The following is a 13,820-nucleotide window of genomic DNA, read 5'->3' on the forward strand; positions in this document are numbered from 1 at the left end:
TCTTGGAAAGTGTCATTTTCAGATTAAATCCAATGATACGTTTCTTCGGTGAGCACTGAAGCAATGTTAATTTTGTGTGTTGGCCACTGTTTGGTCAGTAGTGTTGCTGAATCTGTGCACTTGCTCATACACTTATAATTAGCAAAAAATAGAAAATGAACAATTGTAAATCCTGCAGCCCGGTCCTCTGGTCCCTTACTATGTCTGCCCCTTAATAGGTTCCTCAAAAATCAAGCACCCACTCCAGAGCCTTTCTGCGTCCCCCCCTCACCAAACTCTATATAGACAATGAACCCTCAGTGTAATGGCAGCCTCCCTGTAGGGCATAAAAGATAACAATGAATGTCTCCAAATACCAGGCCAGTCCCCCCCTTAAGATATCTGAGGTTTTTCTCACGTCACGCCGCTGCTATCATTGAACGTCTGTCACGCTGCTGCCATCAGCGAACGTCTGTCACGCTACTGCTGTCAGTGAACGTCTGCTGTGGTTCTATCAAAGATGCACCCGAGAAATGCGACTCTCGTTAAGAGACAAAGTGAGGCAAGGAAAGATAGAGAGAAGGACGTAGATCAGCTTATGATACACCGGGTGCAGCTCATCACTATATAAAATATGACATTTTTATTGTTCTAATTTAGGAATCTGCAACCTTTGGCTCTGCAGATGTTTTGATCTACAACTCCCATAAGCCTTACCCAGCATAGTCAATGGTGAGGGACGATGGGATTGGTAGTCCAAAACTGCTAAGCTTCTATTAATCGAGAAGGGTTTGATAGGATAAATAAATATGTCTATTTGTATACCTGATGGAGCCTTCAAAGCACTGAGTGGGAAGTTTTCGCAGTGAGGGTACAAAGGAAGACTGTTAAACTGCATCATGTTATGCTTAAGTTGTAACATGTAGGTGTGGCTGTAGATTGTGCATATATACATGTGCTGGATTGCTAACTGGGAAGCAACAGAGTGCTGTAAGAACAAGGCGATACAGTAATAGAGTACAACAATATGGATACACTTGCATGGCTAGAATATTAAGAGTACAGCTTGAAGAAAAGCATTACAAGAAGGTGATTCAGGTTGGAGGAGGTCCTCCTTATAGCTTCAGCACCTGTGTTAACATTTAAAGTGTATTATTAACTTGCATAATGGCATACATTTAATACAAAGCAGATTGGATTGGGATTCAGATTTGGTTGAAACATTAAAATAAAGTGACCCATAATCACAAATAGATGTTTGCAGCTATTCACAAATTATTAGGGTAGTAGCTGGGGAGTAATTTGGAGAAGACGGGTTATGTTATGTTAGGGGGAGTTATGCTGCCCACCGTTGTCATATGCATGGTCTCTAGGTGCCAGAGCTACCAGCGGCAAGGGTGAAGACGTTAAAATGACCAACATTGCCCACAAAACTGGCCCATGCTGGCCCATTGGACTTGCCCTTCAGGCACTGCTCTATTACCTTTTGGGCTATTCTCAGCCTGGCTCCTTAATGGCTTGCACCCTGCCCCTAGAAGATTTGTCTGCAATCCCTGGTGTGCCGCTCTAATATTAATGATATTGATTGATTTCTAGATATCCTTGTGATGTAATTACTATTGTTCTACAGGGATGAGTAGTGGCTAAGCCGCCTACTCGGCCACACACTACTACTACTAAATCGACAGTGGTCCCACAGCCCAATGGGCATGCCTCTTTCACCTTTTGTGGTAATGTGGGCCAAGGGCCGGCTATACCCTCAAAAGGGGTGTGACGTGATAGCAGTATGTTAGGCAAGATTGTATGCACTACCCTTTGGGTGCACTACAGCAGCCTTGACCTCCTGGCAATAGGAACCCAACCTTTAATGTAAGTCTGTACTACACAGGTTGGTAGTGTCGCTGAGCAGCCAGGCTTCTCTCAAGAGGGGTCAATGTGAGCAGTAAGGTTGTAATACAGAGTTTCACAGTGACAGTTATCCAAATAAACACATACACTCAAGGTTTCTTGATTAAACAATTATTAATTTATTTAACAGTCAGTTATACAAGTCTTCTTCAGGGTACGACGTTCTTTCGTTGTCGGGCATTTCAAAGCCTGCAGTTTAAACGTGTTTCACAGTTCATCACATTTTGGGGGCGGGGGAGGCAGATAAGTGGTTGGGGGGTTGGGTATAGGTAAAAATATGTGCAGGAGAGGGGCATTGGGGGGACCCCCCCAAACAAAAACATTTGATGAACTGTCAAACACGTTTAAATTGCAGGCTTTGAAATGCCTGACGATAAAATGACATAGAACCCTTCTTCAGAAGGGAGCAAAACATGTAACAATTATAAAAATACTTCAAAACACACTCTTAGTTTCTATAAATCAGATGACACCCATTGGGGATGGCACACAGGCACTAATAGCTAGGACCCTGTGGACATTGATTTATCACTGGTACATTTAGAGCAATACTGAGTTTGGTGCAAAGGTTAGATATTGGAATAAAACAAAGGTTAACAAATAATTCATAAACAGGTAAGTACTTTTTGAACCTTCCAATGTCAAGTAAATGTAACCCTTTCCTGGGGAAAAGGTAAAGGCGCAGAGTCAAAGGTAAGAAGAGTCTCTCACGGAGCTAGGACAGCCAATGTTAGTTGAACAATGTCTAGGGTCGCTGAAGATCTTTGTTGCAGGTAAGTAAAAGTCTTGCATAATGTTTTTAGAAAGGTTTGTAGAGATAAGATTCACTTGAAGAGCCACAAGCTGGGAGGCTTGTGAGGGGCAAAGATGCTAGCAACTCTGCAAGGTTAACCAAGTCAAGTCTCAACTGAGAACAAGCAAGGCTACACCACAAGAGGTAAGTTCTCTTAGACTTTACAGTACCTTTGGTTAGAAGAAATGGTTCCAGCTGGCTTCTGTCCCTGTACAGCGCTGCAGATCCTGGTGTTCCAGGGCCTCAGTCATGGGGACAAGAGGGAGGATGTCTGGGAACTCCTGCACTGCATTCGGAAGGTCAGCGGCAGCAATAGGCAAACTTCAATTCAGTGGCACTTTAACTTTTCAGCTCCTCGTGTCTGGCAGCAAATAGCAACACTGCGGTTCTTGGATACCACTTCAGAATTTCGTAGCATCTGTGGTCCAGCACTCTGTTGAGGTGGCTCAGGCATGGTCAGTCCTGCTTCAGGGAAGTACGGAGGATCTTCCTGGCACTTGTGCCTGACTTAAAATCGATCCACTCGGTTTGGCGTTCCTCTCTGTGGCACTTCGGTTCCACCATCAGCAGCAGTGGAAGTACAGCCAACTCCGAGGGCATGTCCAAACAAGTTAACTGTGGAGTTGATTGGTCCCACCAACTCAAGGGGAGAAGTCGTCCTTGCAGCGCTTCTCTAGTCAAAAAGAATTCAGAGCTTCAGCACAGCAGCAGGGCTTCACCGTGCAAGCCCACCGTCCAGGAGTTGGAGCAGGTGTCTCTTCCAAGTTGTTCTTCGGATTCCTTTGTCCAGTGGTCGACTCTGCCTTCCAAGCCAAAAGCCTTGCCTTTTATGCAGGTTTCTCCCATTCATTCCAGCCTAGCTGTCAATCACACAGCAGGGAGGCTGTCCTTGCCGGACAGCCAGCCGGCCAATCACCTTTCAGGGCATTCCTGTATCTAAGGGGATTAAGCACAGGGAGTCTTGGGCACATCCCTCACTTCCTGTCCCTGCCAGACATACTGGAGGCAGAGGTGGGCTTCACTCGTGGATCCAACCAAAGACAAAATGAACAAAGGGACCTAACCTGGTTTGGCACGAAGAGTAACTCTCATCAAAGACCTTTCCAGCAAGAAATGGTGAAAAAAGAAGACTGGGGCCATTTTGACATGGGTGCTTTACTGCAGCTGCAATTGCAGCCCACAGTAGAAATACACAATGGTAGTAAAAAGTAGACCACTGCCATCAGCCATTAATTGTAGAACCATTAATTGTAGAAAGGGTAACATAAAAATGGTACATGAGAAACTAGACAAAGGGGATACTAAGTAACTCCTCCAGCACCCTATGGTAAAATAGTGTGTGCTGGGTCTAGAAAGTTACAAAATGTAAGTAAAGTCAATTTCACTTCAGTGCTCTTGGAAACAGGAGTTTCACCAAGAGAAGGTATTTAAACCTTTGAGAATTCTAAGAGACTTATGTGTGCCACTGCACTGAAGCGCTGTGTGTCACAATTTAAAGATGATGCCTATGGAATTTGTCAAACTCCAAAGTCAAAAGAAACACAGTCGAAATCACATAAACATACATGAGAGAGTGGCTAAATGGTTCTCACTCTCTCCGGTTTAGATATTAAAAGCCCTAAAGTCCAGCAAAAGATCTGGGGGGTCTCTAAGGCAGAAGGGAATTAGCACATTTGTGAGAATTCTCCCTAACACGGTAGTGCCAAAATAACAATAGTACAAAGACTGCAAAATAAAACAATGTCCACTCAAGGTTGTATAAAAACAGACTTTTAATTAAGAAATGAAAATGCAAATTAACTATCTAGAAAACACAAGCAAAAACCCACCATCTAGGTGAACACAGAAAATTCAGAATTGGTATAGAATAGCACTCTGGGTACTTAGGGTGGGGTGTTCAGGTAAGTAATGTCACTGTTCAAAGGATATGGCTTTCAAGAAAAGTATGCAACGGGAGGATCATAAGTAACTATGGTCCTAAAAGTGGACCTGGGGACAGGGCCTCTAGACAGTACCTTGTTCTTGGTCTTTGGTAATTTGACAAAGTCAACTGGTCTTCTCCATGCTCTCCTCGCTGTTGAACTGGGTTAGAGATTCAGCAGGTGGCACTGATCCATGAAATGAGTTGGAGTCAAGTCGGCATCAAGACGGGGCTCTGTGTGGGTAAAGTTGTTGTTCCATCCAGTACGGTTTGAAGTAACCAACAGGCTTGGATCAGCGGTTGAGTTGGTACGAGATGCTACAACCTCTGGCCAAGTTAGCGCATGACACGATGGATTCCAGCAGTTCCAATCAGTGTTCAAGTCGGGTTGATGCGAGATCGTGTTCGGTCAATGCAGTGCTAGAAGATGCATCAAGACAAAGGTTTCCACAGCAGTGAGCTGGTGTTCGAGTTGAGGAGATGATGAGCCTTACTGCTGCAAAGCAGCATTGAGCAGGTTCAAGGAAGCAGTCGAACAATTCTCAGTTATGAAGAGTGCTAAAAGCAGCACCATGGGTCCTGCCGGCTCAAAGGTAATCGAATATTCGGATGTTGTTCAAAATTGTGTGGGCTTTCTGGTTGCTGGGAATACCAATCCAGGGACTCCAGGGCTGGATAAGTCCTTCAGTTCTGCACTCCTTCTCCAGAGAGCTTGCCTTGCACCTAGAGGGGATCCTTCAGTCTGGTTCCAATGGAGAGGTAGACCTTACTCCAAACAGCAGTCACCACCACAGTTCCCTGGGGATAGTTAGGGGGCAGAGCTATCCTCTGCCTTGGATGCATTTTATCTTCACCTCACTGTTGGAGGACTTTGGAATGGACTGCTGTCCCAATAAAGGTCCGATGAAGTCGTTTTGTCTTCTTAAACGTCCAAAATGAATCAAGGAAGCTGTGGGAGAGCCTTTACGTATAAAGGCAAAATGTCACAGCGGATTGGATAAAAACATGCCTGCTGTAACGGGTGCATTCCCTGTTGCTGTACAAAGTGACCCACCCTAGCCTTATTTCATCATACCCAGTGCCTGGTCTTTCAGGAAATGAACGCGACAGGAAGGGAAAGAGCCCCAACAGAAAAGCAAGATCGTGGACCCCTTTCTCAAGTCCACTTTTCCCTCTCTGGCTATTGTAACTCCACCCCTTTCCCATGTCTGCTGACTTCAGAGGCCCTCTGTAGGGCAGCATTGTGGTGTGAGGTTGGCCTTTGATATGCAAGTGCCACTTTGAAACATGGATCCCAGGAGATCTCTTAGTGAGAGCTCCTGTAACTGCAAGAAGGTGGAACCCTCTCTTCCAGGTAATCAAAGGAAGACAGCATCCTGCCTATTGCCTAACTTGCTGGAGTGTAGAGAGCCAGGTTGCCATGAATATCCATTGACCTCACATAGCTGGTCTGGGCTCACAGAGCTGATGCTTGCATGATAGAAAAATGGTGTGGCTTAAATAATTACACGCTCTTATCAGTCACCCTACCATAACTATATCTGGCGTATTCATATAGATGACCCTGTCTCCAGACTGATAAGGCAACAATTATTACAATTTAGATCAGAGGTGCAGAAGTTAATCTGCCACCTCTGGTTGCAGTCACTTTGGGCCATAGCAGCCTTCAGGGTTGCATCTGTGAACTTTGGCCTGCGCCACTGAAGAGCAGGTGCTGCAGCTTTCAGGAGACTGGTGCAGCAACCGTACATGTGTGCACTATGTTTTGGCATGGAGTTTGATGAAAGTGTTGTCTGATTAGCAGAGTTCCCTTTCAGAAACAGAATTACCTCCATCAATATATATTAATACAAATCAAAGGTCTTTCACAGCCTCGCCAGATGCGATTCGTTCACAGCAACCTCATGCAGGCCTCAAAAATGGCTACCTATAGCAAACAAATAAACATGTCTTAAAACACAGGAGTGCAGCAACTGTTATGGAGTTGAAGGCTCTGGGCTGCATTCAGGGTCACTGGCTGTGAGAGGGCACAGAGAGAGCATATTGCACCATGGTGGTGCACAGGAGCCTTAAATGAAACTGTGTGCCAGTGCACGGAGCTATGACCAAGCAAATGGGCTGCGAGTCATGATTCACATCGGTTGCAACTAGGCACATAAGCCACTAGGAAGCAAATGGAGCATGACTATCCCAGGGGGCAATGAGATAGCGCAGGACATGAGAAAGCGTTGCAAGCCTGATAGGGTGCAAAGGTCTGCAAGAGCATAGCGCCATGAGAACAAGAAGCCTGGCTGAGTAGTAGCATCATTACAAGGACGGAGGTTGAGAGCAACAGAGGTTCGAATCCCGGATCCGTGCTTAGAAACCGAACTCAGGTACAGTATTAGGCACGTTATAAAAAAAAAACAATAAAATAAAATAAAACTAAGTTTCAGTATGTGGGCAGGAAGTGAGTACAAGAACTGTCCATGAGCTCAAGATCTAGACGTGAACATGGATTCGATACCTAGCAGGCAGCCCTTTGCATTCTCCTACTTAGTGTTTGAATTCCGTGCGCAGATATGGATCGAGTCCACATGTTGGATGGAAAGTTAGGTCTGGCCGCTGGTTGTGGGTGTCAAAATGACCTGGGCCCACCTGGCAGCAGTGAAAGAGCTAAGAGGGGCTGTGGGTGATGCTGGCGTGTGTAGTGAGCAGAGAAGCAGTAAGTGAGCACAAGATCGAGCACAGGATGCGTGCGTGCGTGCGTGCGCGTGTGTGAAAAGAGATGCAAGATAAATGATAGTACACACGGCCGGTCACGACCAGGGCCCCACTTAAAACCAATGCATTTCCTATGAGACATACCGTTGCCTCCCTGGGCTGTGATGTGGGGGTATTCATTTCTTCTTGACCCTAGAAAAATGCTAAACAGAGGAACACAACTGGGCATTTTTAAAATGCTCATTTAAATATGTACAACCCCAATTTGTGTTTCACTTATACCCCACTTACCATAGCTCATTTGTCAGCCCCTTTGGAGGGTGCCACCTGCTTAAGTTAAATGTTCACTCTCCCAGCTAGCCTCATGCCTTTCACAAACGTACCCCTTCTACATCCCAAACTAAACCTCCGAAAACAAACCATCTCCATTGACTTAAATGGGATCCCGAACGAACCATCACCCTCCCAGGAGAGTCTGCAGGTTGAGAGGAATTCCACGGCTCTAAAGATGGAGTTTCATAATCCTCGAGTGTATTTTCCGCCCGTTTTGCAACGGCCACAGCCTGCCCCTCTCTGGGACCCAAATCTATTTTTGACCCTGTGTCTCTAGTATGCTCTGACAGTGATGGGGGTAAGAAGGCCTAGAGGCTCATGTGTAACTCGTCTCCTAGAAGGGGGGAAAGGAGTTTTACATGAAAATGGCTGTCTGTACTTAAGATTAAACTGGGAAACCTCCCTGTCCCAGACGTTTAATAGAAGTTCCATGATTATGAGGAGAAAACCAGGGTTGTCATTGCGTAATCCGAGGGTCCAGGAGTAACGCGGTGTTTCCGCAGGGGTAATAAATTCGTTAACAGAGCAACACGTGTCCCGACCACGAACACAGCAAGGCGTGACGTGAACAAAGAATAAGCACGGGGTTTCGTAGAAGTGCGGTGAGCCGAGGAAAAGAGGAAGGGCCGTGGGCAGCATGGGCCGTGGGTGGAAACCTGCCAGGCAGGGAGGGAGGGGGATTTCGGAAGGGCGCCCGCTTAGGGAAATCATCTCCCTCTTCTGCTGCTGTCACCCTCACTTCCTCTCTGCAGGCAGAGCCGGTCACATCCAACTGCAGGGCCCCTAAAGACTGAAGTGAGGCACGCGACAGGGCGCCCACAAGGCACCCCAGACTTTAAGAAAGACCCGCTTTCGGGCAAGAGGGAGGCCAAGGTGACCCACCAAGCTCCCCCTTAAAGGGGCAAGTCCAGGGCAGCCACCGAGACTGCCTAGAGAAGGGAAGCCTCTGTCGCCACAAAGACCAGCCTTCACAGACGGCAGGGGGACGGTGGCCGCAGAGGAGCCATTGTGTGCAAGACCTGGGAGGCCCCCCGCTGAAAGTTAGGGCCTGAGGAGCAACCGAGACCTGCCTTTGGGAGGGAAACCCTCAGGACTCACGAGGTATCCTTTGAGCCATGTCTCTGGCTGATACCATCCGGCTGTGGGACGAGGGGGTGTCCGCAGCCGACAAGAAAGACTGGACCAAGGCGCTGGATGCTTTCTCTTCCGTGCAAGATCCCCAATCGAAAATATTCTTTAATATCGGATGTATATACCAGATCCTACAGGACCGGAACCTGGCCGAGGAGGTGAGTGCACTCGTACTACAACTGCCTTTCACCCCGGGAAATTAGAATGCAGCCTGCGGGAGAGAGTGTGAGAGAGGGGGGAGAGTGAGAGAGGGTGGGGGGGAGAAAGGGAGAGAGAGAGAGAGAGAGAGAGAGAGAGAGGGAACGAGAGAGAAAGAGAGAGGGAGAGAGCGAAAGAGAGAGGGGGAAAGAGAGAAAGATAGAGAAAGAGAGAGAGAGTGAGAGGGGAAAAAGAGAGATATAAAGAGAGAGAGGGAGAGAAAGAGAGAGGGAGAGAAAGAGAGAGAGAGAGAGAGAGAGAGAGAAAGAGAGAGAAAGAGAGAGCGAGAACGAGAACCAGAGCAGTGGATAAAGACTGTGCCAAACTGAGACATACAGAGAAAGAGACAGAGGGAGACTAGACTGAGGACCATAGACTCAGAGGCATCACAGGTACAGACTGCACCAGAATAAGGCAGGCCAGAGTGAGGACCGAGACACAGACAGGAGCCTCAGGGCTACAAAGTACCCTGTGTCATACATGGTGACGCTTTATAAAACACCAACAATAAATCCAATTAATCCCGCTGTAGATACAGAGAGCGCAGGGATGGGGGAGGCCAGGGAGGGAGAACAGGCAAGAGGCACAGACAGGGGCATCATAAGTACGACTGCACCATAGACAGGAACATCTTTCTCTTGGGTGATGTGGAGAGTGCACTGAGCTGAAGAAGACCACACAGAGAGCCAGAGACAGGGGCACGATTGGTGCAGACTGTGACAGGGGACATAGACACAGGGTTGGTTCTAGGTCTGGAAAAGATCCGGGGCTACGCTAATGTCAGGAATGTCGGGACACGGGGATAGCTAGCCTTTTGGTTGTAGCCACTGAGATTCTAACCATGGCTACACACGAAACACCATGGGCTATAGCCTCCTCAGTCCCCATAGCAACGGCTCTACATAGAGAGACGAGGGACATGCTACGCACTGAAGGGCATTAGAGATACAGGGCTTCATTACAAGTTTGGTAGGTCCAGAAATAAGGGCACTGGTAGCAACTTACCGGCGCCCTTTCTGGACCGCCAGACTACAAGAATGCCTGCAGGGGATGATGGAGCACAGGGCCCTGCATGCATGGTTTTCATGGCAGCACTGGCACGATTAGCATCGGTGCCAGTGTTTCTGTGGCCCCATTCCCGTGGAGTCCTGTTGGACTCCACGGGCATGGGGAGTTACAGTTCCCGCCGCCTGACATCCCAGGCTGCCTACTGTTGGGTTTTCCGGCAATCACGTAATGAGGCCCACAGACTCCATCAGACTAAGATTGATACAGAAATAAAGCAACGAGTGGAGAAATCCAAGGTATGGGCTGCTCTGGGGTGAGGGAGACACAGAGAGGAGACCAGAGATGGCACTGCACAGGGGGGTGTATAAAGAGAGAGGCCAGGTACAAAATTCCATAATTGTTAAGGACTGCACTGGGCTAAGAGAACAGGTCCAAAATACAGACAGGAATTATAGATGGAGGGTTCACCAGGCTAAGCGGTGGAGATGTGCAAATAATGGCAGAGAGAACCAGACATAGACTGACAGACAGGTACATCAAAGGAACAGACTGCTCTGAACCAGCGAGAAAGATGGGCATAGGGCCAGAAGCTGGTGAATACCGTCTACATTTAGCGTGGGAGCCAAGTGTAATTTTCTGGCCCATAGTGCAGTGGCCCTTGCCACAATTACCAGAACAAGTGAACTCAATACCAACCTGTCCTCTAGCACATACTTAGGTATATATAGTAGATATTATTGGCATTACGTTCCTTTTATGCAACATATCCTTTAGTTATATTTTTGGTTTCTTAGAGGCGTGGACCCCAGGAAAGTCCAGCATACCAAACATTAAAATGATTTCACCAAGATAATATAATTGGTGAAATGTGAGTTGAGCCCAGATTTCCAAATGTCCCATTTTGCAGTCTGACAGCAGGCTACATCTCATCCCATATCTAATGCCATCTTCAATTTTAGAGAGTTGGCAAAGCGAGAGAATACATTGGTAGAGCTGAGCCATTGTTGTGCCAGGGGGTCTGGCTTGGATCTCACAGCAAAACCTGAGCTGGCACAGCAAAATACCCATACCTGGCTTCCTGCCCACAACACAAAACCCATACCTGGCACCTGGTCTACCCAGTCCTCCTCCAAACACAACACCCTCACTTGGCATTCCAACCTCCCCACCAGTACGAGTTATATAAATGGTTAATATTATAATTATTTATTTATTAACATTATCCATGATATGCCCATATAAGTGACACTTTCTCTACAGATAGTTAAGGAAAATAAGTCACAAGGATGAAAAGTGATTTGCACCAAAAACCAAATATGAACTGCAATCATTTTTGGGCTTGGCTGAATATTATTTTAAGTTTGTACCACAACTCTCGGGAGTCACCACGCACATGATAACCTTGTTAATGAAAGGCCTGGGTTATTGATGGACGGATGCCCAAAATGTACAATTTAAGGAAGAAAAGAGGATAACACAAGAAGTGCTGTGCTTGAAGCATTTTTTCCCCACAGTGGAAAACATACACCATGAATGATGTCTGTGCATATGATATATGAGCCACCTTAACACAGAAACCAGGAAATGCAGAATATGTTGTTGCCTTTGCATCCAAAACACTATCCCAGTCACAAAAATACTACTCCACCATTGAGAAGGGGATGTCCTGGGCTGTAGAATATTTTCACACGTATCTGTGGGGCACAAAGTTTTAAGTGGAAATGGAGCCTAAGCCATTAACGCAAATGAGCCCTGGAGGTACCAAGATCTCTGAAACCGGCATGCATTGCAGTTAAACTGCATATACGTTGGACAAAACGCATATACCAGGTTGGGAGAACTCCCACATGGGTCGCATGTCAAGATTGCCAGTGGTTCAGCAAGGAGAAAACATTTTTGAAAGTTTAATGTGTGGTGGCCCCCATAAAGGGCGTAGGAGGTAAATCATTCCTTGAAATGAGCACACTTCATTGGGCCAAGGAAATGGCCCAGGGTGTGGCTATATCCAAATGAATAGGCTGGATGATGAAAGGGTGGCCCAATGAGAGGGCTGCACCTGAAAGCTTGCAACTGATCTAGGAGGAAATGAAGGAACTATATTTTGAAAACAGACTACTGTTTCGCAACAGTAAAGTAATTCTGCCCCAGACCATGAGACAGACACTAATTAAAAGGGCCCATTCTGATCACTTTGGTACAAACAATACAAGGGGGAAGGTCAGAGTGTCATATTAGTGGCACTGCATGGATGATGGTTTGAATGTATCAATAGCGACAAAGGATTACAAATGCTCCAGCACCATTAATACCATAAGCGTATGGGAAATGGTTGGACTTGACTTTGTTGGCATATTAGAGGCTATGCAACCAGTGCACAGATATGGAATTGTGGTGGTAGATTATTTATCCAAATGGACATGGTGATGTCTCGTTAGAAGCCATGTTCCCACAAGACATCACCACGGAAACAGACATCAAAGCTCTCAAAATGCTGTTCCAAAGAGAGATGTTGCTCAGAGAAATGGCAACAATGACAATGGCGTGTCGCCCACATCCTCTTAAATCAACATATTTAAACAAACGCAGCCATGTGCCACCCCCAGGCCACTGGTTTGATCAAGAGTGACAATAGTTTCATAAAAGGAACAATCCGATTAGATTCAGCCACTGGTATGGACCCATATGACACGGTCATGGAAGCAATCCCACTGCATAGGTTGAATCCCAATGCACCACAGAAGTATCTCCTTTTCACATGTTAAGCAGAAGAAAGGCAGTGCTAGTTACTCCAAGGCTACCCAGGGAAAGAGAAGATGCTCACATGCATGAGAGAGGAGGTGTGGAGGATACAGAAGTTGCAGGAAAACCTGGTATGACCATTGCAGGGGTGTGCAAAGGACAAGAGTAGAAGGAGGTGACACAGGAAAGATTAAACTGCCCCACAAAAACAGAGCCACTGGATCCAGGTTCAACCAACCACTGAGAATTGTGGGAAAAGGGACAAATCCTGTCTGCTCCAAGATGGAAAATGGTGGAACTAAGAAAGAGTAGCAGTGTATGCGAAGAAGCCTCCAGGGATGCAGGAAAATGAAACAGTGGGATTGAAAAGCCCAGTGAGGGCTATGGAGAGAGAATGACTATAAACCAGTAATGAGGAAGAACTAGAACATACCACGAGAGGAGTCAAAGAAAATTTGACTCAAGCCTGTCTCCAGGAAAACACAAACAAATGTCTGTGGAGAAATGAGAAGAGGAAGACGAAGAGGCGTAGCTGCCGGACAGTACGAAGTACACTCAGTCAGGCAGAAGGAGAAGAAAGCCAGCTAGGTGCAATGACCTCATTATGGGATGATCCTAGTAGCAGTTCTCAAGAAAAGGAGGGATGTGGAGCATGCAAAAACTCACAAGATCTCGGGATAGGCTCGATCGCGCGAGAAGAGTGGTGGCACCGGCGAGGCCGCTGCGAGGAAGGGCTGGAAACACGGAGCAGAGAGGTAGTCTCACCCCCAGGTCCCCAGCCAGTCATGAACAGAAATTGGGCTTACTGTTAAGAGAGTTATGGTCCTGCTATGAGTATAATCAATGTGTTATTTAAGTGGAATCAGTCACAACACAAACCTCCTTCACCCGGCTTAAGTACAAGCTAAAGTGCTGTGCCCTAACGGCTTGCGTCAGCCCATACTGAATTTGTAAACTCAGCAGGCAGCTGAAACACTAAGGAGCTCATGTTCCATGAGCACATAGCTGCAATGAATGGCCTAAAAGCCTTGCATAAGGCTTTTACACCATTCATTTACATTACAGCTCATATTCAAACATTTGTATGGCGGAGAGGAGGGGCAGAAC

The 13,820-nt window shown here is 46.7% G+C and overlaps 1 protein-coding gene across 4 annotated transcripts in view; it reads left to right on the forward strand.

The window, feature by feature from the left end:
* The first annotated feature begins 8,374 nt into the window (after nucleotides 1-8,374).
* NCF2 (neutrophil cytosolic factor 2) overlaps nucleotides 8,375-13,820 on the forward strand; it is a 232,909-nt gene continuing 227,463 nt past the window's right edge. For 3 of the 4 annotated variants that reach the window (XM_069641396.1, XM_069641397.1, XM_069641398.1), the window contains exon 1: nucleotides 8,394-8,926. In XM_069641396.1, coding sequence (XP_069497497.1) covers nucleotides 8,753-8,926 — 174 coding nt within the window. In that variant the 5' untranslated portion in view covers nucleotides 8,394-8,752. Of the gene's footprint in view, nucleotides 8,927-13,820 lie in introns of all 4 variants that reach the window. The other variant, XM_069641395.1, reaches the window with a different exon arrangement.

Source organism: Ambystoma mexicanum, chromosome 1q (genome assembly GCF_040938575.1).
Source record: "Ambystoma mexicanum isolate Mex_15411 chromosome 1q, UKY_AmexF1_1, whole genome shotgun sequence".
Taxonomy (NCBI): Eukaryota; Metazoa; Chordata; class Amphibia; order Caudata; family Ambystomatidae; genus Ambystoma; species Ambystoma mexicanum.